The 24,820-nt window shown below is 37.8% G+C and overlaps 2 protein-coding genes across 4 annotated transcripts; one reads left to right on the top strand and one right to left on the bottom strand.

The window, feature by feature from the left end:
* Window positions 1-310: 310 nt before the first annotated feature.
* LOC108671846 (isoleucine--tRNA ligase, mitochondrial) lies at window positions 311-24,029 on the bottom strand. Of its 2 annotated transcripts, none has more exons than XM_018159441.2 (21): window positions 23,758-24,029; window positions 23,369-23,494; window positions 22,638-22,806; window positions 20,817-20,980; window positions 20,050-20,184; window positions 19,602-19,827; window positions 18,484-18,653; window positions 18,144-18,249; window positions 17,635-17,789; window positions 17,296-17,459; window positions 16,872-17,007; window positions 16,117-16,277; window positions 15,760-15,894; window positions 15,269-15,373; window positions 14,858-14,972; window positions 14,292-14,398; window positions 13,715-13,854; window positions 12,809-13,005; window positions 12,364-12,451; window positions 11,854-12,021; window positions 311-751 (listed from the first exon to the last, which is right to left on the bottom strand). In XM_018159441.2, exons 1-20 carry the CDS (start codon window positions 24,010-24,012, stop codon window positions 11,855-11,857), a joined length of 3,021 nt encoding a protein of 1,006 aa, XP_018014930.1. In that variant the 5' UTR covers window positions 24,013-24,029; the 3' UTR covers window positions 311-751; window position 11,854. The 2 variants fall into 2 exon arrangements, with proteins under 2 accessions (XP_018014930.1, XP_047736667.1); XM_047880711.1 differs by lacking the exons at window positions 11,854-12,021; window positions 12,364-12,451; window positions 12,809-13,005; ... (4 more) ...; window positions 15,760-15,894; window positions 16,117-16,277 and adding exons at window positions 1,508-1,675; window positions 1,899-1,986; window positions 2,353-2,549; ... (4 more) ...; window positions 5,102-5,236; window positions 5,459-5,619.
* LOC108671842 (inaD-like protein) lies at window positions 6,302-11,227 on the top strand. Of its 2 annotated transcripts, XM_047880713.1 has the most exons (6): window positions 6,302-7,347; window positions 8,477-8,976; window positions 9,224-9,393; window positions 9,873-10,095; window positions 10,400-10,535; window positions 10,944-11,227. In XM_047880713.1, exons 2-6 carry the CDS (start codon window positions 8,538-8,540, stop codon window positions 10,999-11,001), a joined length of 1,026 nt encoding a protein of 341 aa, XP_047736669.1. In that variant the 5' UTR covers window positions 6,302-7,347; window positions 8,477-8,537; the 3' UTR covers window positions 11,002-11,227. The 2 variants fall into 2 exon arrangements, with proteins under 2 accessions (XP_047736669.1, XP_047736668.1); XM_047880712.1 differs by lacking the exon at window positions 10,944-11,227 and having other exon boundaries at window positions 10,400-10,639.
* Window positions 24,030-24,820: the final 791 nt, after the last annotated feature.

Raw genomic sequence — 24,820 nt, 5'->3', positions numbered from 1 at the left:
TTCCACCGCACTCGAGTTGACAGCATTCGCTAATATTGCTTACAATTTCGTTGTCATTAATAATAATTATAATGCAACAGGTTCCGGACAGTGCGCCCAGTGTCGCTTTCAACGATGCCACGGCGCCGTCTCTCTCTCCTTCCACACCGTCGCCTTCGAGGAAGGTGCTGGCAAGAAAGGGTTGGGCTTTTCAATCGTGGGAGGGCGCGATTCTCCTAAAGGCAACACTGGCATTTTCGTTAAAACGATATTCCCCAACGGACAAGCTGCAGAAAAAGGCATGCTTCGAGAAGATAAGTGAAGTCTTGGAGATGGAAGAGATGAATTTATTTACTTAGAAGCGAATAGTGTAGGGTTTACAGACTTTTTAGGTTCATTTTCAGCCTACATAATATCTTTATAGGCTTTTTAGATACATTTTCATCAGATAAGTCCCGATTAACAAACTTTAACCAGGATACATTTTCCATATAAATTAAAGATGGAACACTGTGTAACCAATTTAACGTAATAACCATGTAATTGGGATAAACGAATGCGCGTTGAATAATAATCCGAGATATTCTTATTAATAATCCTATTTGTTATCATAGGAGACGAGATCCTGGCTATCAACGGTGCGAGCGTGGCAGGGGCGAGTCATGGTGAGGTCATCGGGATGTTCAAATGCATCAGGAGCGGTCAGGTTCTGCTACACGTTGCCCGGAGGGTCCTGTCCAATACCCGCAGGCAAGTCGCGAGGAGGGGGACTCTTATGGGTAGATGGAAAAAAATATATCGAAATCTTAAACTAAAAATAATTTTAGTGAGACGTAAGGGTCAACTTGGATCTAGGCTTGCACATTTAGGTGGTGCAGTGACAACTTACAGACATTATTCGTAATAAATAGATTCATAAAATATTATATGTAATCTTTTCAATTTTTGAACTTTCGTACGACTGGCCCTATCTTTTGTGACACGTGCGGCTAAGCGATTAAAGTTAAACTGAAAGACGATGCCACGTTCGTTATTCAAACTGATTTTTCAACCTTGCATTTCAAAAAATGATTTAAGCTATCTTTTAGGTAGATTAGAATTGTGGATTGAAGCTTGAAAATTTGCAATTTAATCATGTACGCGTCACCTACCCATAGTCATTCCTGCCATGCTAGTCCATCCATTCATTATTTTACTAGAGGTCTATGAGGGTCGAAAAGAAAACATTCGTATAGTTTTCACGATAAACTTGTATAATTTTACAGTTCTATACAATGATGTCCAGCGCTAATGATAACTTCTATAAGCTATCTGAACCAAAGATGGAGTGTACATAAAACGTGTGCAAAATTTGATTTTTCACTGCTGTTTTTACATTTACTAACAAATGCAATCGTTTTTTTGTTATGTAATTACAAACGATTTAAGTTTCCAAATATATGTATCATACATTTTATGAATTAACTTAATGCCCTGTCAGCACATAGTTGCGCGTTATTTTACTAATGAATTTAATTATATCATCTACCTTATAACTCGGCCGGCGTTTCACTGCAGTGGTTCTGTATGTATAGATGACACTCTCGGCACAGCTCGCTGCCGAGTGCGGCTCGCACCTTCCGACATCGCAAACACGACTGTAACGGGCTTTCCGATATCGAAAGAGACACTTCGTCGTCTTGCTCTGTTAAATTATCTGAAAATATATAAAAAAATCTTCAGGTCTCTTCATTAGATTGCACAAATATTCGTTTACTAGTTTGCAGTCACAATTGTCACATTTCTTTTCCATGCTGAGGCCTGAAGCTTGCATATAAATTGTATTAAAATTACATAATAGTACGATAATGCTGGGCATTGCACACTAACTTAACAAATACTTGATTCATAGTAACTGATTGAGGAACACGTTAACTCGCCTGTTGATTGAAGGATGATGGTGACACTCGCTACTTGAAGAATGTCGCACAATATGGACGAGTCTGAGTAACTCTCGCTCTGTAGTTTCTGCAAACGGAAATAAATTTATACCGTGTTGTACGTAACTCGCAGCGGATCCGAATTTATAAATGGAGTACATGTATGAATCAGTATGAGCCATACTTTTTAAAACTGACAGTTGGTGTAGCAATCCAATTTCCAAACAAATCCCGTGCACAACATGTAAGCTGTGATTTGAATTTATTATATCCAGTGTCCTAATTTTGGTTAAGTAGTATGCAAATAACTCTATTATTTGGAGGGCATTCAGCCTAGAAAAAAAATTGAACCATCTTAGGAAACTACAAATTATCGTGTTTGGTTGACTCTTAAGTAACTAATTAACGAAAAATCATATGATAATATTCATATGCGAACGAATTTACTGCTCACGGTGAGTGCTTCATAGGCTGGAGAAACGGCGGATAAAGTAAGATCAAGTTTGGTGGTGGTGAGGGCGGGGTAGCTGAGAGCCTGTAGACTGAAGAGCTGTTCTCTGACACGCAGACACGGCGCCAGGAGTTCTTCCAGGTGCGGGTTATGGTATTCCAGCGGCAGGGGGGATCTTATTTTCAGTTGAGGCGACTCTCCTGTTGATGAAAAACACGATAATTAAACGGCTGAGTGAGAAAACGCAAGAAACTAGACGCATTATTCTGAATAAAATAAATTGTATGGCTCACGCGAAAATATCATGTATCATCCTTTAAATAAATGCATATCAGATTGCACTTTTTTGAGCCGACGAATGACTAATCAGTATAAGCGGCTGACTGATCACGAATGAAAAGTTTGTCCCCTAATGTCCAGCATAAAGTAAACATCGCATAACCACTCGTAGTAGATAACAAGTTTGTGTCTTGGATAATGATCATAAGAGTTCTCATTCTCGGTTGGGGAAGGTTTTGTCTCAAGGTCAAACTGAAATCCTCTTCGAAAATGATTTTATGAAAGTTGAAATCATGCACACGAATAAAATCATCCGTATCATCTAGCATCGAATGTCTTACTAGTATTAATGAAGTGTTTGATAAATTCAAACAACTATGCAATTAATACACTATGTTCAGTAGTAAATTCGCCTATGCCCCAAAAGCAACACAAACAAAAAAGAGCAAGACCTCTCATGTAAGAAAGAAACAATGTAATACCTGGAGTTAAATGCCTGGCAACTTCGTGTGTGAGGTGCGGTACGATGGGAGTCATCGTGAGCAGAAGACACTGCAACACGCAGTGCAATACGTGCTGCGCGCTGCGTCGCTCCAAACTGTTGCGAGGAAGGCAGTACAGCCTGGAAAAAACAATCTATTATTACCTTGAAAATAAAATGGGCACGGTGCCATTCGACATTGTCGCAAATACTGCCATACATAGCGACATGATTCGATACTACATAATTCTAATTTAAAAGGTTAAAAATAGAGCACGCCAAATTCACAGAGGTGAAATGGAATAAGTCTTTACACATGCAATTTATACTATTATGCAACATATATAACGGTATTCCTCTAGTATACGGTATCTGGAATACCTCATAACCGAACCTGCATTCTCGTTCCAGAAGATCCTAATTGCAAATAATCTTTTGAAACTTACGGTTAAATCAAACGGTTAGCGAAGCATCGTAAAATAAAAAATTAACGAACCGATGTTTTATAGACGGGAAATAAAGTTTAGAAAGTTGAGTGGTGATGAAGGAGACCGTTTCTCGAGCAACCTTGTGATATTGTAGTAGCTCGTAGTTAATCCATGCCTGAAAAGTATTCGCAATGTACAGAGCTGAAAATAAAATAAAAACATGAGATAAAAAATATGAAAAATTATAACTCAGTACTCACTGCAGTGAGTGACAGAGAGCGCATTTTCTCGTCGACGAAAACGTGAAGTCACGGACGGACAGACAGACGGACGGACATGACGAGCACAATAGGGAATTTTTTCCATAAATGAGAAAATGCGCTAAAAATAAGTTATTAACAAATATTATCGCATTTACTTTATTTCTGATAGGTCAGAATGCGATTGTACTGCAACTGCAAAATACTGCTTCAATGGTTATCACAACCAATTCTGTACAAATGATAAGTGTACATTTGTTTTGATATAATCCTAACAATAAAAATTTTGTACACAACTCTCGTAAAAATTCCACGATTTGACTATATGGATGAATAAGTAGTTTTTTACATTAGAGACAAATCAGCACTAAAATTAAAAAACGCACATTCTGGTCATAAGCAAAGAGCCGATGAAGAGCGAAGCGATCGAACATGTATAAATCTGAGAAGTTGGGCGCGTCCTTTGCAGGGTCGTAGTCGGAGAGACATCCCAACATGAACCTGCAGTGATAAGAATATTATTATATTAAATAGATATAGTGATATCGGAAGGTTGATAATTAAATTTTTCACTTCTATATTTGTAACTATATACGCTGAGAACCCTCTTGTCGTTTCTGGCAATTTTTCCACAACAACAATAAAATTTATCGCATTTAACGGTGAGAAATAAAATGAAAAGAATGTCCGACTATGACCGTGATAGATAATTTTTCAGAAGTCTCAAGAAGCCCAATAAATTAACTCGATAGTAAGTTAACACATTCCTAAGGGTTTAGTTCTATTAAGAACCACTAGACTAAAAATTATTTACTCTAAATCAAAGATATGGTACATACGAATAGGTTCAACAACGCATATACAAGACAGATTTTGAACGCAAACTGGTTATCTGTACCTCATTATGGATGACAGCCGCCGAACCTCTTCGTTATACGTAGCAAGAATGTTCTCTCCACAGATGGGATTTTCGTGAAGAGTTCCAGTTCTGCACACCCACCATCTGTATAATAATCAACATAGCTGACTATTATGATTGGTTTCATTGATAGAACGAAGAAGCTTCTTGATTGTTAAACTTCGGGTAGTCATAACAGCAGAAAACAAAATTTTAAATAGCTCAGCAAATTTTCTATGAATAAGCATTAGATGTGAGCAAAATGCAACAAATTTATCACGCAATTTCGGTAATTACTCATCGCCAACATACCTGAGGAGTAGGTACTTTCTCGTCACCATCATACCAGAGGAGAAATTAGCCATCACCATCATACCTAAGGAGGAGTTAGCCATCATCGACATACCTGAGGAGGTCAGTGCCACGCATCTTAATATCGGCGCTACCATCAATGATGGTTTTAGGGTCCACCATGTTGCCGGCACTCTTGCTCATCTTGCGGCCGTGCTCATCCACAGGGAAACCATGAACCAGTATTCTCCTGCACATAATATAATACATTAAGCAAACTTCCAAACGTACGTTGAGTATTTAAACTTCAAGGTGTGCGAGCGTCGACGAAAACGTTTGCAAAAAATATATCAAAGATATTTTATATATAAAATAGACTTCTAGTATTCTACTTAGTTATTTAAATGAACCACTTGGCTATCTCAACTGAGAATGCAATGTCAGCATAGTCTAGAATTATTTGTATTCGCACTTGAATGGAGCGGTGCCCCTGTCAGCCACGGACGTAACAAGCGTGGACTGGAACCAGCCTCTGTACTGATCCAAACCCTCAATGACGAGGTCTGCAGTCCGGCCTCCTAACTCCTGCCACGTTACGCCGCTGTCCATCCAAATATCCAGGATGTCACTGCCCTTCAATGCGACTTACGTTAGTAAATAACCTATGTAAGATATATTGAACTGATTATAAGGGTAACGCAGCGTGACGGACATCACAGAGTGATAGACTAATAGAATAAATTAATAGATAAGAGTGAAGAGTCTAAGAGAAAGAGACACCGTGATAAGTGATTGAGAGTGGACACTGGAGTAGCTAAATGATAACTCACTTACTAGACACTTTCTAAGAGTCTCAGACTAGTGAAATCATAGGAACTTATTTTTAGCATCAGAGCTTTAGCAACGTCTTGCAGCAAGCACAAGAAAATGGTATTGCTCAGAACAAACAAAATAATCATTTGCCACGCCTTCCATAGATGAACGAGAAGCAGTAGTTGAATTGTTGTTTCCGTAACATTCTTATGACGTTTCTGCTTAATAAATAAGCAGTAAATTCGACACTAAAAGTTANTTCCTGCATAATTAATCCTCACTGTACCGTATCCTTCCTAAATAATCCTCACTGTACCATTTGCTTCATAAATAATCCTCACTGTACCGTATCCTTCCTAAATAATCCTCACTGTACCATTTCCTCCCTAAATAATCCTCACTGTACCATTTCCTCCCTAAATAATCCTCACTGTTGTATCGTATCCTTTCCAAGTAATTCACTGTACCATTTGCTCCCTAATCCTAACCGCCCTATCTTCCCGCAGACTCGAGGCAAGTCACGAGATGTTCACACGTCTCAGCGACTTGCTGGTGGAGGGCATCACGAGGGAGGAGGACCGACAATACGGGCCCATGGCCGTGCAAGCCGCCACTACCATTTATGCCGTCAGTTCTACATTGTGATTAGTCTCTTATGTTATTAGGTCTCCATCGTGGAGTTCTGTAAGGGAGAGTTCTGACAGTGAACTAATTTGAATGCAGTCGGTACTGTTGTATACTGAAGTCTATTGGCTCAACGTTCGCTAATGTTAGCCCTGTAAATATTAGATAGGACGTTTTCTATTGTTCTATATTCTTGGCGACAACGATTATGTGGTGACGGTCAAGGTAGACGGCGACGCGACCCGCTCAGCTACGTCAATCTACATTAAACCAAGCTATGATGACGACGACTCAGTTTTCACCTCCAGCGGTGATTTCAAAATAAATAGAAGTCCCGCTGAACTAAAGTCCAGTTTAAAAATCCCTATGACTGACGAGGAAAAGTTACTTGCTCTGGGCAGTGCAAACTGCCATAAATGTCCTCACTGTAACCAATTGAAATTCAACAAGGACGACAGCTATTCACACTTGCCCGTCAGAAAGAGACAACCGATGCAAACAAAGCCTCGTCCTCGAACGATCGGATCCTCACAACACTCCCCAGAATCAATGTACGAAGCCGTTTATCCGGCAGCAGAAGCTCTATCCAAACGTTCATCGCTCAATATCGATATCCTGGACTCGAGATTACACCGAGCGAGTCGACTGAGCTCGGTGTTGCCGCCACGCAACGCTAGCGAGGAAATGCCTCGCCTTAAGTCAAAGCAGTTATCGCCTAACGTTTCTCCTACACCTGTCACTACACATTCCCGCTCGTCGTCTTTAGATCGAGCGGAGTCGTGGCGACAAGAAAGCAGCAACACTGAAGAGAAATCACTCAAAGACGCCGAAGCAGATGACGTGAATTCGAGCTCAATAACAGCAGTCGTCAATCGATACCGTAGACGGGCTCCGAGTTTGCCGAGGGTGTCGCAGCTGACGCACGTGAGTGTTGTTGCCGCGACAATAGTGTCCAGCTAGCTTAACTTCCCAATTTATTATATCGCTGGAAATAATTAGCAAAAAAGTGCCTAATCATCTTAAAATTTCATCTTGTAATTCAGAATTATATCTTGCAATGGACAGATTACTTCCCAATAAGTGTAGATAAATAAATCTTTATATAATAACCTTCGAAAATCGTTCAAATTAGTAAAATGAGCTCCTGAAAATCCATGAATATATTATGAGTGACACACGCTTACCTATAATATTATTGTAACGAGAAAACGTTATATCATCATGTTTTTGTATGGATAGGTATAAACTAGCCATCAAATATTCTGTGTATTTTTTTGACTACGTACATTAAATTACTATTATTGATAAAAATATTTTTGAGGTCTCACATGGGCTCACTTTCTGCTTAAAAATATTTCACCAGGTGTCGAGCTTTAGTCGAGAGTACACAACGAATTTTGCTATGAGCCATAATCAGTAATAAACCATCTGTACGTAGTTTCGCAGGGATATTCTCGCTGATATTGTGCTAGTATATACTAAGCTCATACACTGGAAAATTTTCTATTTCAGTCGGCGCTGGCGAGCAAAACTTTTCGACTAGTTCGTCTTGTGAAGGAACACCCAACGGAAGACCTTGGCTTGCAGATCGTTGGCCGCCGAAACGAAGGCTACTTTATACACATTATCAAACCCGGTGGTCTCACCGACAGGTACGGACGCTAATAATTACATCAGGACCTAGCGATTGATCTAACCCATTGTACATATACCTGACGTAATATGTTTCGTGCCTTTGTTTTCAAAGTCAACGAATTTTTTGTTTTCAAAATCATCTTGAATTTTGCGATCAATAAATTATGACCTTTAGATAATCTTCTTGAAATTCTGTCAATAGTTTTGCATCATGTTTTAGATGTTTTTTCACGATTCTTAGCATAATTCTTAATTTTTTAGGAAACAAATCTTTGAACTCTTATTCGATATTTTGGTCAACACTTTTAAACTGGAAGTTCGTAAGAAGTTACGTTTCACATTGTCTTGTCAGCGACGGATAAGTGTTAATAAGCGAACCAGCAAATTTTAATCATTGGTTTTCAAAATCGTGCCGCAGAGACGGTCGTCTTCGAGTCAACGACGAAATAATTAATGTTGGAGGAACGCGACTTCGCAGCATGGGGCTGATGGAGGCAAGAAAATTATTAGCCAGCCCTGCGCTGGAAGTGGACGTAGTTGTAGCTAGGATACCTTCGTGCTCATCCCCTGCAAGTCTCGTGAACGAGTGCACGTCAATGCGTGATGTTCAAATCAGTTCGGCTCCTGAAGCTACGTTGGTGAGGCAGCCCGGTCGCTTACAGCACAGAGACTATGCTTCCTACGATGGAAAAAACACTAAAGATATCTCCCTTCAATCCAGACAAACCCCTACGAATGTCATTAAAACACAATCACACCTGGACGGCGTTCTCAGGTGTTCTCAATTAAAAAAATGCTGCGCTGAAGAAATTGACGCGCAGCGTGCGGCGAGAATTCACGCCGAGCACATTTCAAGCAAACCTTCAATATTTACGGAACGTACAGCGTTTCGGACTAACTCCTCGGCATTGGTCAATGGTCAGAATCAAATTATTCTATTGTGTTCGCGACAATTTTTTTTAATTTGGTGCCCCTCTTTCCAATTCGGTTGAGATTTCTGATTGTTAATTCTACTTCGTCATATTTTAAACATGGTTTAAGCATCCAGAATGAAAATTCAAATAGTATTCTAATGCGCTCATTACAAAAAAAATATGTTAAAATATTTTGTAAGTTTAACGTAAGATTTTGTTTAATTTCATTTCATACTCGTTATTTTACACAGGGACGCAACTTATGTGCACATCTAAGGAATCTCCTCAGTCTACATCAGCTGCGCCGCTGCTTATATCCCCAAGAGCAAACGACGGAAACGAGGAAAGCCTTCCGAGCGCTGCTCTGACTTCCGGAATTTTTGTAAATGGAGCATCGCCCGACTGCCACAATCAGCGATGCGTTAGTTGCCATTACAAATCGATAAATTTCCAAAATAGTATTCTCATATGAGCATAATATGAACGGCTTTTTTCTTATTAAGTCAAATCGATAATCTCGTGTCATGTGATCAATCAAACAAGAATGACTTGAATCTTTGGCTTGTCTGGAGATTAAATTACGAGTAGTCGTCTATTAATTGTAATGTTATTGGCACGATCTCGTCGCAAAGACTGTAGAGCTACCAGCAGCTGTGCACCTGCACCTCCATATGCTTTAGTTTGGCCCTTACTTTGTAGAATCATTGACGATCCATATAATAGAATAAATCCTTTGCTTCGCACCACGACAGACATAAGTATTACATCAAATAAGAAATATGGTACAATTTAAATTGCATACAGAGTAGCCATGGAACGCTTCCACCGCACTCGAGTTGACAGCATTCGCTAATATTGCTTCCAATTTCGTTGTCATTAATAATAATTATAATGCAACAGGTTCCGCGGAGAGTTCGCCCAGTGTCGCTTTCAACGCTGCCACGGCGCCCCAAGTCGCTCTCTCTCTCCTTCCACACCGTCGCCTTCGAGAAAGGTGCTGGCAAGAAAGGGTTGGGCTTTTCAATCGTTGGAGGGCGGGATTCACCTAAAGGCAACATTGGCATCTTCGTTAAAACGATATTCCCCAACGGACAAGCTGCTGCAGAAGGCATGCTTCGAGAAGGTAAGTGAATTCTTGGAGATGGAAGAGATGCATTTATTCACTTAGAAGCGAATAGTGTAGGGTTTACAGACTTTTTAGGTTCATTTTCAGCCTACATAATATCTTTGTAGGCTTTTTAGATACATTTTCATCAGATAAGTCCCGATTAACAAACTTTAACCAGGATAAATTTTCCACGTTAATCAAAGATGGAACACTGTGTAACTAATTTAACGTAACAACCATGTAATTGGGATAAACGAATGCGCGTTGAATAATAATCCGAGGCAGATATTCTTACTAATAATAATATTTGTTATCACAGGAGACGAGATCCTGGCCATCAACGGTGCGAGCGTGGCAGGGGCGAGTCATGGTGAGGCCATCGGGATGTTCAAGTGCATCAGGAGCGGTCAGGTTCTGCTACACGTTGCCCGGAGGGTTCCGTCCAATACTCGCAGGCAAGTCGCGAGGAGGGGGACTCTTATGGGTAGATGGAAAAAAAATATCGAAATTATTATTTATATCAAGTTCTTGAGGCATAATACTAACTAGTAAAATTTACTACCACACCGCTTCGAAACATTGGCTTAAAAATTATGACAATGCCGTCATATAATTTTTTGTCAGTTTAATTATTATATCTAGCATATAAATTTAAACCAAATTATAGTAGTGAAAAAAAATTGCAATGAGACAGCGCCAAGTCTTACTCGCACCTTTGAAAAATGTGAAATGATTTATAACTATCGTCTTTGGCATTATATGTGACAGCCAATCTATACGTTTGAAATAATCCATTAGAAATACATTTCCGAGCTAAGTAATTGTAACTTGTTATAAAATAATGGCTTAATTATTTCTTGCAGCGGGTACAGAGCAAAGTCGTGCGATGAGTTGGACAAGTGCGAAGAAGAAGAAGAATAAAAGTCCAGCAGCAATATAGTGGGCAACGTACTCGTATAAATTATTCCACGAATTCATTTAATTTGTTAAATATATAATCAGATCTATAATTGTATAATAAATTGCAACATGACTTAAACTAAAAATAGTTTTAGTGAGACGTAAGGATCAACTTGGATCTAGGCTTGCACATTTAGGTGGTGCAGTGACAACTTACAAACATTATTCGTAATAAATAGATTCATAAAATATTACCTATATGTAATCTTTTCAATTTTTGAAAATTGAAATCTTTCGTACGACTGGCCCTATCTTTTGTGACACGTGCGGCTAAGCGATTAAAGTTAAACTGAAAGACGATGCAACGTTCGTTATTCAAACTGATTTTTCAACCTAGCATTTCAAAAATGATTTAAGCTATCTTTTAGGTAGATTAGAATTGTGGATTGAAGCTCGAAAATTTGCATTTCAATCATGTACGCGTCACCTACCCAGTCATTCCTGCCATGCTAGTCCATCCATCCATTCATTATTTTACTAGAGGTCTATGAGGGTCGAAAGGAAAACATTCGTATAGTTTTCAATATGAACTTGTATAATTTTACAGTTCTATACAATGATGTCCAGCGCTAATAATAACTTCTATAAGCTATCTGAACCAAAGATGGAGTGTACATAAAACGTGTGTAAAATTTGATTTTTCACTGCTGTTTTTACATTTACTAACAAATGCAATCGTTTCTTTTTTGTTATGTAATTACAAACGATTTAAGTTTCCAAATATATGTATCATACATTTTATGAATTAACTTATTGCCCTGTCAGCACATAGTTGCGCGTTATTCTAATAATGCATTCTATTGTATCGGCTACCTTATAACTCGGCGGGCGTTTCACTGCAGTGGTTGTGGATGTAGAGATCGCACTCTCGGCACAGCTCGCTGCCGAGTGCGGCGCGCACCTTCCGGCATCGCAAACACGACTGTAACGGGCTTTCCGATATCGATAGAGACACTTCGTCCTCCTTCCCAGTTAAATTATCTGAAAATATATAAAAAAATTCAGGTCTCTCTTCATTAGATTTCACAAATATTCGTTCAATAGTTTGCAGTCACAATTGTCATTACGAGGTAACGACTAGTCTTATTCAATATTTTCTGACACGTATGATTGCACGATGAAAGCAGACTAAATATTTCGTACCAATCTTGAACCGTTGCGAATAGCCTTAGTACATTAATTTTATGTACTGTAGTACTGATGCCTGAAGCTTGCATATAAATTGTATAACAATTGCATAATAGTACGATAATGCTGGACATTGTACACTAACTTTACAAATACTTAATTCATAGTAACTGATTGAGGAACGCGTTAACTCGCCTGTTGATTGACGGATGATGGTGACGCTCGCTACTTGAAGAATGTCGCACAATATGGACGAGTCTGAGTAGCTCTCGCTCTGTAGTTTCTGCAAACGGGAATAAATTTATACCGTGTTGTACATAATTCGCAGCGGATCTGAATTTATAAATGGAGTATATGTATGAACAAGTTTGAGCCATACTTTTTAAAACTGACAGTTGGCAAACCAGTTTCCGAACAAATCCGTGCACAACATGTAAGCCGTGATTTTAATTTATTATTTCCAGTGTACTAATTTTGGTTAAGTATGCAAAATAACTCAATTATTTGGAGCGCATTCAACCAAGAAAAAATTAAACCATTTTTATAGAAATAAAAATCATCGTGTTTGGCTGTCTCTTAAGAAACTAATTAACGAAGAACCTTATGAAAATATTCATATGCGAACGAATTTGTTACTCACGGTGAGTGCTTCATAGGCTGGAGAATCGGCGGATAAAGTAAGATCAAGTTTGGTGGTGCGGAAAGCGAGGCCGCTGAGAGCGTGCAGACTGAAGAGCTGCTCCCTGACACGCAGACACGGCGCCAGGAGTTCTTCCAGGTGGGGGTCATGGTATTCCAGCGGCAGAGGGGATCTTATTTTCAGTTGAGGGGACTCTCCTGTTGATGAAAAAACGATAATTAAACGGCTGAGTGAGAAAACGCAAGAAACCAGACGCATTATTCTAAATACAATAAAAAAAATTTATAGCTCATGTATCATCTTTTAAATATCATGTATCATCATGTATTTAAATCATGTATTATATTTTTTAAACATATCATGTAACATATTTTAACATATCATGCTATTTAAACATATCATGTACCTACGTATTTAAATATCATGTATCATGTTATCATCCTTTAAATGCATATCAGATTGCACTTTTTTTGAGCAGACGAATGGCTAATCAGTATAAGCGGCTGACTGATCACGAATGAAAAGTTTGTCCCCTAATGTCCAACATAAAGTACACATCGCATAACTACTCGTAGTAGATAACAAGTTTGTGTCTTGGATAACAATCATAAGAGTTCTCATTCTCGGTTGGGGAAGGTTTTGTCTCAAGCTCAAACTGAAATCCTCTTCGAAAATGATTTTATGAAAGTTGAAATCATGCACACGAATAAAATCATCCGTATCATTTAGCATAGAATGTCTTAGTAGTATTAATGAAGTGTTTGATAAATTCAAACAACTATGCATTTAATACACTATGTTCAGTAGTAAATTCACCGATGCCCCAAAAGCAACACAAGATGCCCCAAAAGCAACACAAACAAAAAAGAGCAAGACCTCTCATGTAAGATAGTAACAATGTTATACCTGGAGTTAAATGCCTAGCAACGTCGTGTGTAAGGTGCGGTACGATGGGAGTCATCGTGAGCAGAAGACACTGCAACACGCAGTGCAATACGTGCTGCGCGCTGCGTCGCTCCAAACTGTTGCGAGGACTGCAGTACAGCCTGGAAAAAACAATCTATTATTACCTTGAAAATAAAATGGGCACGGTGCCATTCGACATTGTCGCAAATACTGCCATACATTCTGGAAAAACAAGCTATTATTATCTTTAAAATAGGAAAAAATACTACCCTATTAACGTAGAACTGTTGAGTATTAACCTATTTAGCGACATGATTCGATACTACATAATTCTAATGTGAAAGGTTAAAAATAGAGCACGCCGAATTCACAGAGGTGAAATGGAATAAGTCTTTACACATTGTAATTAATAGTATTATTCAACTGAAATACCGGTATTCCTCCGTTATATCTGGAATATTTCATAACCGAACCTGCATTCTAGTTCCAGAAGATCCTAATCGCGAATAATCTTTCGAAATTTACGGTTAAATCAAACGGTTAGCGAAGCATCGTAAAATATAAAAAATTAACGAACCGATGTTTTATAGACGGGAAATAAAGTTGAGAAAGTTGAGTGGTGATGAAGTTGACCGTTTCTCGAGCAACGTTGTGATATTGTAGTAGCTCGTAGTTAATCCATGCCTGAAAAGTATTCGCAATGTACAGAGCTGAAAATGATATAAAAAAACATTAAAAATAAAAAATATGAAAATATATAACTCAGTACTTCACTGCGTCGAGTGACAAAGAGCGCATTTTCTCGTCGACGAAAACGTGTGAAGTCACGGACGGACAGACATGACGAGCACAATAGGGCATTTTTTCCATAAATGAGAAAATGCGCTAACAATAAGTTATTAACAAATATGATCGCATTAACTTTGTTTCTGATAGATCAGAATGGTATTGTACGGCAAAATACGGCTTCAATGGTTATCACAACCAATTCTGTACAAATGATAATTGTAAATTTGTTTTGATATAATCCGAACAATAAAAATTTTGTACACTAGTCTCGTAAAAATTCCAAAATTTGACTATATGGATGAATAAGTAGTTTTTACATTAGAAACAAATCAGCACTAAAATTAAAAAACGCACATTCTGGTCATAAGCAAAGAGCCGATGAAGAGCGAAGCGATCGGTCATGGATAAATCTGAGAAGTTGGGCGCGTCCTTTGCAGGGTCGTAGTCGGAAAGACATCCCAACATGAACCTGCAGTGACAAGAATATTATTAAATTAAATAGATATAGTGATATCGGAAGGTTGATAATGAAATTTTTCACTTCTATATTTGTAACTATATACGCTGAGAACCCTCTTGTAGTTTTTGGCAATTTTTCAACAACAATAAAATTTATCACATTTAACGGTGAGAAATAAAATGAAAAGAATGTCGACTATGGATTTGATAAATTATTTACTCTCCAAATCAAAGATATGGTACATACGAATAGGTTCAACAACACATATACAAGACAGATTTTGAACGCAAACTGGATATCTGTACCTCATTATGGATCGCAGCCGCTGAACTTCTTCGTTATACGAAGCAAGAATGTTCTCTCCGCAGGTGGGAGTTTTGTGAAGAGTTCCAGTTCTGCACACCCACCATCTGTAAAATAATCGCCATTTCTGGCCATTATGATTGGTTCCACTGATAGAACGAAGAAGCTTCTCGATTGTTAAACTTCAGGTAGTCATACCAACAGAAAATCAAATTATAAATAGTTCAGCAAATGTTCAGTGAATAAGCACCAGAACTCATTAGATGTGTGTGAAATGCAACAAATTTATCACCCAATTTCGGTAATTACTCATCGCCAACATTCCTGAGGAGTAATAACTCGTCACCATCATACCTGAGGAGTAATTAATCGTCACCTTGTAACAATAAGTAATTAATAATATGATAAAAGCTTGCAATAACCTTGTAATTACTTGGGGAGAAATTAGCCATCACCATCATACCTAAGGAGGAATTACCCATCATCGACATACCTGAGTAGGTCAGTGCCACGCCCCTTAATATCGGCGCTACCCTCAGTGATGGTCTTAGGGTCCACCACGTTGCCGGCACTCTTGCTCATCTTGCGGCCGTGCTCATCCACAGTGAAACCATGAACCAGTATTCTCCTGCACACAATATAATACATTAGCAAACTTTCAAACTTACGTGAAGTAGTTAAACTTTAACATGTGCGAGCGTCGACGAAAACATTCGCAAAAATATATCAAAGATAATTGAAATATAAAATAGTCGTCAGAAATCTACTTCGTTATTTATATCAACACCTTTGCTGTCTCAACTGAGAATGCAATATCAGCATATTCTTCTAGACTTATTTGTATTCGCACTTGAATGGAGCGGTGCCCCTGTCAGCCACGGACGTGACAAGCGTGGACTGGAACCAGCCTCTGTACTGATCCAAGCCCTCGATGACGAGGTCCGCAGTCCGGCCTCCCAACTCCAGCCATGTAACGCCGCTGTCCATCCAAATATCCAGGATGTCACTGCCCTTCAATGCGACTTACGTCAGTAAATAACCTATGTAAGACATATTGAACTGATTATCATAGGAACTTATTTTTAGCATCAGAGCTTTAGCAACGTCTTGCAGCAAGCATAAGAAAATTGTATTGCGTATAACAAACAAAATAATCATTTGTCACGCCTTCCATAGATGAAAAAGAACGAGTAAGTTCATTTGTTGCTTCCATAACATTCTTATGACGTTTCTGCTTAATAAATAAGCAGTAAATTCGACACTAAAAGTTAGGGATCCTATATCTACTCAAAATGCCGACGAAAGTTAATTTTGGAAACGTTTTGGGATTTTTTGGAGTGACTCGCCTAACTACTTATTACCCTCAAAAAGAAGTATCATAAGAATTAGTTAGGTTCCTTGTGCATAGCGTGGTAAGCTGAGTCAAATTTAGCCGATGTTTAAACTATTACGAAATCCAATAAGGTATTTATTCCTTTGAGAAAATTGGGTTCAGAGGGGGAGTTGTACTAATGCGAATCAATTCGATTCTCAGCTATTTACTGACAAAGCACATCTCATAATTTACAGAATCATAAAGAACAAATTACACGTACGCAGACGCACTTTGACAGGCAGGGTTTCTCCCCGGGCGTCGTAGCTCTGAACGAGCACGGGCGGCAGCAGCTCGCGCTCGCTTAGCCTCCACCAGGCGTCGCTGCCTTCGCGTTCAATGATGTCACTTACGTGCTTGACTATGTCACTGAAAATATCATAACAATTCTTCATATCTTCTACTTATAAAAAATATAACGATTCACAAACCTCATTACCGCAGAGATCTCAGAGAATTAAACGATCGATCAATTTAAACTAAAAGAGCAGGCTTTATGGGACAGTACCTACCGCATTTATTCAAGATTGAACAAATCACAAGATTTTTTCATCCTCATGAATCTTAATTTAAAAAAAATCTGACATTATACCCATTTCCTTTTCAAAATGCAAATTAAATTCAAGTGTTTTCAAAGATAAATTTTACAAGCCTGACTCGTGCTCAATGAGGTCTCCGGTGCAAGCGTCGTAGAAGACGGGCAGCGGCACGCCCCACACGCGCTGTCGGGAGATGCACCAGTGACGCCGCTGCAGATGCTGGCCAAAATTCTTCTTCCCCTGTCCATCATTGGGGAAAATTCTCACTCCCTCGAGGCAACTCTGAAATAGCGAGTTATAAGTATTCATTATATAGATAAAATTTTTTATCTAAATGGAAACAACAGTCAATGATATGATGCAAAAAAAATTGAATTCACTACGTAAATTGATCCACGAAATTTATAAGCTGCTCAAGTTTGACATTATTTTTGCCCTCACAGGACTTGAGACGTACCATAGCATCGTCGCGCACTGCCTGCGTGTTGACGAACCACTGCTTAGTGGCACGTATCATGACAGGCTTGCCCGTGCGCCAGTCGTATGGGTACGAGTGACGCATCTCGCCAGCGCGCAACACCAATGCTTCCTGGTTTGTTTTGCTAGTTTCATCTGGAAAATTATACATTAAATAAATTTTATGCTTGTTTTCTTTTCCAAGTCAGCAAACATTTTTCACACTCTAAACTTAATGCCAAACCGAAGCCTTAATTCTTCAATACCTCATAAGGAAATGAAAAAAAATCACCAAGTAAGAACCCTCTGACACTGCGCGCAAGTTTTCCATGTGCTCTCATCATCATGCTCTCAAGTAATACACGGGAGAATTTATCACGATAAAACCTCTAGCACTTATTTTTCTACAGCAAAACCAAACAAAAGACATCGAATTATCCAAGTGCAATGTGTACAAATCCTGTAGGTTAGACTAAGATATTTTGCTCCAAGTTCAACATATTGGTTCACCTAGCAACGAGAGTACTGCAGCGTTGCCCTCCTCCAGCACCGACAGTCCAGCCAACGGAGGTCCCAGGCTTTCCTCGTAGCAACCATCGTCGCCTACAGCGCTGGTCTGACGATAACAGCACTCATTAATTTAATTAAAGTGGATTTGTGTCACAATCCAGAGTTAGTTGCGTCGAGGCTTCTGAAAATCATCTGACCGGCGATTTTCAGAAGAATTATACTTGCATAACGCTTTTATAACAATAAATAATTATGCGTTATAAGCGTCGATCTGTCACGAATTAAATATTCGCCTTGTCATGAGTTATTTGCTCAAGAAGCAAATGTAATTCGTCCTCACCAGCTGCAGGCCGTGGTCAACCCCCACCAGGTAATCTTCTTGGCCGTGCGCAGGCGCCGTGTGCACAAGACCGGTCCCGCGCTCAGCGGTTACGTGGTCACTTGGTAACAGAGGGCAGAGCTGACTAGTATCGAGAGGATGATGGTAGTGTACCGCCTCAAGCTCCTCAACTGTAACCAAAAGAGTGTAGCTGGTCACTTGGTAACAGGGGGCAGAGCCGACTAGTATCGAGAGGGTGATGGTAGTGTATCGCCTCAAGCTCCTCAACTGTAACCAAAAGAGTGTAGCTGGTCACTTGGTAACAGGGGGTCAGAGCTGACTAGTATCGTGAGGGTGATGGTAGTGTACCGCCTCAAGCACCTCAACTGTAACCAAAAGATTGTTGCAAAGACTGAAAAGTGAAAACGTTCCTCGGTGTCAGAGGTAACAATTTTTCAAATATTACTGAAATGGTTCATGGTGCCATATTATAGAGAATCGCTACGAATAATCAAATTATTAAAAATATCTTGATATGCATTCACCGATATTATTCATACTGATACATTATTGTAATTCTGGCACAACAAACGGTAAATTTTTGGTCTTCCACACCATCAAAACTTTCTTTGCATTACATTTTGATGACAAATCGACAACATAATTACGGTAGTTGCCAATCCGAATTTTCTTCAGAATGCCAGTTGCATCGCAACCTCTTTTAGTGACGAGTCCTTAGCTTTTTGATCAATATTGAAATGATGAAATCAATTTAATTGAAAGGTAATGTAATTGAGAACTTTAATCCAAAATTAATATATCCATAAATCAATGCAACCAAATTCTTTGCTGGTCAGCAGGAGCAAGACGCCATTAAAAATCATTCATTGGCCCATTATCATTATCATATCAGAACTGAATCATGAATGCGAACTGTTGAAACGAGATACGACTTATTGCAACCTATGACTTTTTGACATTAGATATACGACACGTTGAAAAAAGATACCGGTACGACCTGTTTAAACTAGATACGAACTGTTGCAACTAGATACGAACTGTTGCAACTAAATACGAACTGTTGCAACTAGATACGAACTGTTGAGACTAGATACGACTTGTTGAAACTATAAACGAACTGTTGATGTCCGCAAGGTGCTGCCAATGCCAGCCCGTTGTGTCGATGCTCGGCAGAAGCTGCTTGGCCCACAGACCGACGACGCGCTTGTCACCGCGCGAGAGAGCGACCAGGCAGTACGGCAGCTTGGGGTTGTAGCACACCGCGCGGTTGAAAGGAAGTGTCCAGGGAGTCGTCGTGAAAACTGGCAAGTGCAAAGTGTCGGCTCCCAGAGACGATAGCGTCTCCTGTAAATCAAGTAAATGATTTACTTTTTGTAAATCAAGTAAATGATTTTGTAAATCGAGTAAATCAATGCATGTAAATAAACAAACAGATTTTTTTATCCCAGCATGAATTTGAAAAAGATGACATTAATTACTGAAGATTCTGCAATTATTATCTAATATGCTTCAATCATGGAAACTACAGCAAAAAATTAAAATTTTTAAATAGTCAATTTTTCATACCTTAAGACGTGTAGAAAAGCTTGCACAGCGCAGTGCTAAGGTGAGGTCTGGACTGATGTGATCATCCTTGTACACAAGCTCTGCTTCTGCCAACGTCGTCCGCGAGGAGGGCGAGTAGAATACCGGCATGTGAGCCTGAAAAAAACTGAAACATTCTTTTGCTTGCTTCTTATAATCACATTAGCCTCAGCCTAGAACTTGGTCAATAATTAGCATATTTTGCGTATTTCATGCACAAATAAGTATGGTTAATCTAGACTATATTTAAAAATGTTCATGAATAAAACAAATGTTTTCCTTTTGCAGATGCTAATCACAATAACAAGTAAGAAGCAAAATGGGTTTGAGCCTCTGACAGTGTGTATTCATAAAATAGAAAATGGAACATTCATGGTACCAAGATCTTTCTCCTTTAAAACATGATAAATGCTGATCACAAATAAATTAAGATCCTTGAATACAAATTTACTTAAAAGCAGTGAGTATCTCCAAGTATTTCAGATGGTTGCTTTTTTCCAAATATATTCAAATACATAAGAGTATTTTCATCAACATAAAACAAATTTTTTCATATCTTTACAAATAGAAAAAAAATATTTCAATACAAATACAGAACATTTTTTATACCATTAATGGCCATTTTTGGTACCTTTAGTGTAATTTTAATATGTAACCTGGTATGTCAGGCCTATCAAATTGGGCATTACCGGTATACAAAATGTAAAGTCTCACTCATTGATCTAAATCTATCAAAGCATTCTATTGACCTGGAATATCAGGCCTTTCTTCTTGAGCCTGTCAAAGAGCCTGAGTTGCCGAGCAACATAGCTGGGCTGGGCTGTGAGGTAAGCATTGTTCCAGTCACCCAAAACGCCCCAGCGTTCAAAAGTCTTCTTCTGCTCCTTGACGCAAGACTCGGCAAATTGGCGAGCTGCAAGAAGAACAAATTCATGGCAGCAAGATGAAAATACAACTAACCTGTAAAAAGGTTTTTATTCACATACAAAAGAAAATATTCTGAAATACAATATCGTGCATTCAAGATAATTTTCACACACACTTTTTGTTGATCACATTAAAAAATTATCCTTGAATGTAGAACCCAATATAAAAATCTGTTCTGGGTCAGGAAAAAAAATGTCAAGTTAATTAATCATTCCCTATGTACATATGAAATTTGAAACGTATATAATAACAGCAGTAATCTCATGGAGGAGTGAATATCTTATATTTTATTCTAACAAAGCAGTTCATTACTTGATGTTGGTTGAGCATGTAGGTGTTTGTTTTCTAAAGTTGGAGTAAAACTTACACAAGCCCATTGTAAAAAATATTGGTCAACAACAAAAGCAGCTGATTGGACAAACCAAGAAGCAATGATGTTTTTAATTTGAAGGGGAGTATATCAAGCAAATGTAATGCAAGTGCAGTCAGCTATTTAATCCTTTATTCTAATTTTTTGTAGGCAGACAGATAAATATGCTGAAATTTAAATTTTTAAGCCAGAACAAGCATGGATGGCCAAGCCAGGAAGCCCAAGATGGATTTTACTCCTGGAAATTTCAAAATATTATGTATATTGAAAAAGTAGATTACAGTAGAACTTGAAGAACTAATTAAATTTGGTCACCATGTTTAAAACAGTTTTATATTACATGAAATTAGATAGTATGCAAATATGAAGGGAAACTACATAGCTAACCTCAACTTCATTCAATATCATACAACTAATTGATTATTTAATTATAAAGTAAATTGAAGAAACGTAGCTAATTCCATATTTAAATAATACACAGAAAGTTCAACCACCAACTTTAGAGCCAGAACCTTTGTTAATATCCTCATTTTAACCCTCAAGCACAGTAGAGGACAATGAACTGTTATAACATAACATAACATAACATAGTGATGTCGGCTCTGAAGTGTAGGCCTGATGTGGCCTGTCGCCGATTCTTTTCCATTTCGTGCCTTGTTCATAGAATCTAAACTCGTGTCATTTGACCGGATCTTTTCATGACTTAACCAATCACAGCTAGAAAGCTGGAAGGGGCTAAAATCACAATCCCATAAACCAATCACAGTTGAAAAGTGATAGGATATGTATAATGTATATAATAAAATGGACTGGAAGTGGAAAGTTCCTGGACTTTCCAACCTTTCAGGTCCTGCTTTCCAATATGCTATGTGTACTGATTAATTTAATATCCCTCTAGAATTCCACACTGATGAGAGATATAAATTTTGGGATATTTATTCATGCCTAGGTATTTCCACCTCTGCTTCTAGAACTCCATGCACAATAAATTATGGGTTTTTAATTATTAAAAATTAGGGGTTTTTAATTAATAAAAATAAACATCAAAATCCAGAATTAAATCAATTTGTCAAGTAAGCAGAACCACATCCAACAAGCTGAGTAACCTGAAAAAAATACATTTCTTTTCGCTCATTTTAATCATAATTATATAGCAATGTAGATTTATCCTTTGCTGTTCAAGACACTCCTCAAATTTTGCTATAGGAAACCAATCCTAGAAACATGACAAAACAATAAACAATATCACTTCAATTTGAAAAATGCAACTTACATATTTTACGAAGCTCCAAAGGTGAGAGGCTCTTCACACCAGCTCCTGGTGAAGATCCCATTTTCATGGCTTGCAATTCAATGGGCAGGCCATGACAGTCCCAGCCAGGCTTGTAATGCACCTTGAATCCTTCTATCAATTTCTGGCGAACCGTTATGTCTTTCAAAATCTGTTGATTATTAATAGTATAAAAAATAGTGTACATTGTTGAGTGCAAAAATTTAACTACATTCAAATTTGAAAATACCAAGATAATTTCTAATACAGAGACCTGTCAATGAACATGATTTTCATTACAATAGCACGAAAAAAATTTAATTAGAGAAAATACATTATCATTTTGCAAATAAGTTTCACATTAAAATTACCACTTAAATAACTTTTTTCTTTCTCCTTGACAATATTTTCTAATGATAGCTTATTCTAATGGTGAGAAATGAATGTTTCAAGTTCAACTTGATAGCAAATAACTAAGAGTTCAACTTTCAATGGCCTTTGGGCTATTGGGCCATTGAGAGTATGAGTGAAAAGTATTGACCAGTTAAAATATCTTGTACTAGTTACTCTAATAACCCCAAAAAAATTGAATTTGAGCTAGGTATTTCTTAGATAGTTTGAACCTTCATTGATTCATAAAATTTTATTACTTAAGCAAACTTGAAAAGCATATTTTCAAAAGATGAAAATTAATCAAAGTGAAATGGATAATTATACATTCATCAGGATGTTACCTTGTTGAGAGCATGGCCAATATGTAGGCTGCCATTAGCATAAGGAGGACCATCATGGAGAACAAATTCTGCTCTCCTCTCTGTCTGCATATACTGCCTCTCATACTGTTTATTCCACTCAAACTCCTGTGCATATCAAAAAATTCAGAAATAAGTAGTATCAAATGACAGGTATGAAAATACTAAAAAATATCAAAAACTCTAATAAATTGCCATTACCAATTTCAAAGAATTAACAGATGTTCAATGAAGAATTGTTGATTATAAATAAACGAATTCACTAGAGTTATCCAATTTATTTTTACCCTACAGTTCAGTTAACATATTTCATTGATATAATTTTTTAGTCAAAGACACAATACCTATGTCAAAATATATTAGGGGCATACCTTCTGTATTTGAAGTTCATGTTCTAAGATGTCCTTGACCCTCAATGGCAACTTAGTGGAAGGCAGAAAAACTGTCTGTTGATATTTTGATGATGGAGGGACTTTTTTATCTTTTCTAGTTGTTTGAGAACAGGGTTTTTTGTTTTTATGTACATTTTCTTGGGAAAAACACTGAGAACCATGGAAAAAACAGATAAATTTGGAAAGGGCCTTATTTTGTAATAGGTTACAACTTTGCCTAGCAAGGAGGCTCATTATTGATACCTTTCTGTGGAAATAGTCACACATACATTGAGTGGATAGTTATAAAATGGTTACCAAAAGTGTTTACTCATAAATTTAAGTGAGGAAATGAATATGGACAAATAATCAATCTAAAATACCTATTATTATCTAATATTTAATTCCCAGAAAATATTATTATCCAAAAATTACAAGTGGAACCAATTATTTTACAGGTAATTTTGAAAATCTTAGGGAATATTTGCATTTCACAATTTTTACAAAAGAAATTAGACAATAGCCATAGTGAGATAGGGAAAATTCCAGCATTATTATTGACATATTTCTTAATACCTTCAAACCGGATAATAAGGGACTGGCAGGGTAAATTGGGTCAGTCCTATGCCATGGCATAAAAATGTTATGTCAGCAAAACTAATTGAAATTTGAAATATTGCAAAACTTAAATAGTATAGTAAACTTCAACATTCTTCCTATCTACCTATGTAGCATAAAGGAAGTTAAGAAACCATACATCTACTAGCTCTAAAAATTCCTTGAAAAATGTTATAAAATGATATTTTGAAACAGTACTTCTGCAAAGGTCTGTAGTAAAAAAATATTTGCTCTACAGCAATCCCTTGATTAGCATGGTTTTGAATACCGCAGTTTTGATCAACGCGGAAAAAAAATTTGCGACCTACCGTACCCTTAATCTATGCGGTGCCAGTTTTGATTAGCGCGACTTTTTTTCACAGCGCATCATTTTCCCGCCTCTAGCCAGAGGTGTTACGTTCGTAACAAAAGTGTTACTTTTTGCTTATTAGATCTTATGTTGTTA

This window comes from Hyalella azteca, unplaced genomic scaffold, assembly GCF_000764305.2.
Source record: "Hyalella azteca isolate HAZT.00-mixed unplaced genomic scaffold, Hazt_2.0.2 contig5989, whole genome shotgun sequence".
NCBI classification, from domain to species: domain Eukaryota; kingdom Metazoa; phylum Arthropoda; class Malacostraca; order Amphipoda; family Hyalellidae; genus Hyalella; species Hyalella azteca.
Note: the sequence above shows the minus strand (reverse complement) of the source record. Positions and strands in the feature narration are given on the sequence as shown.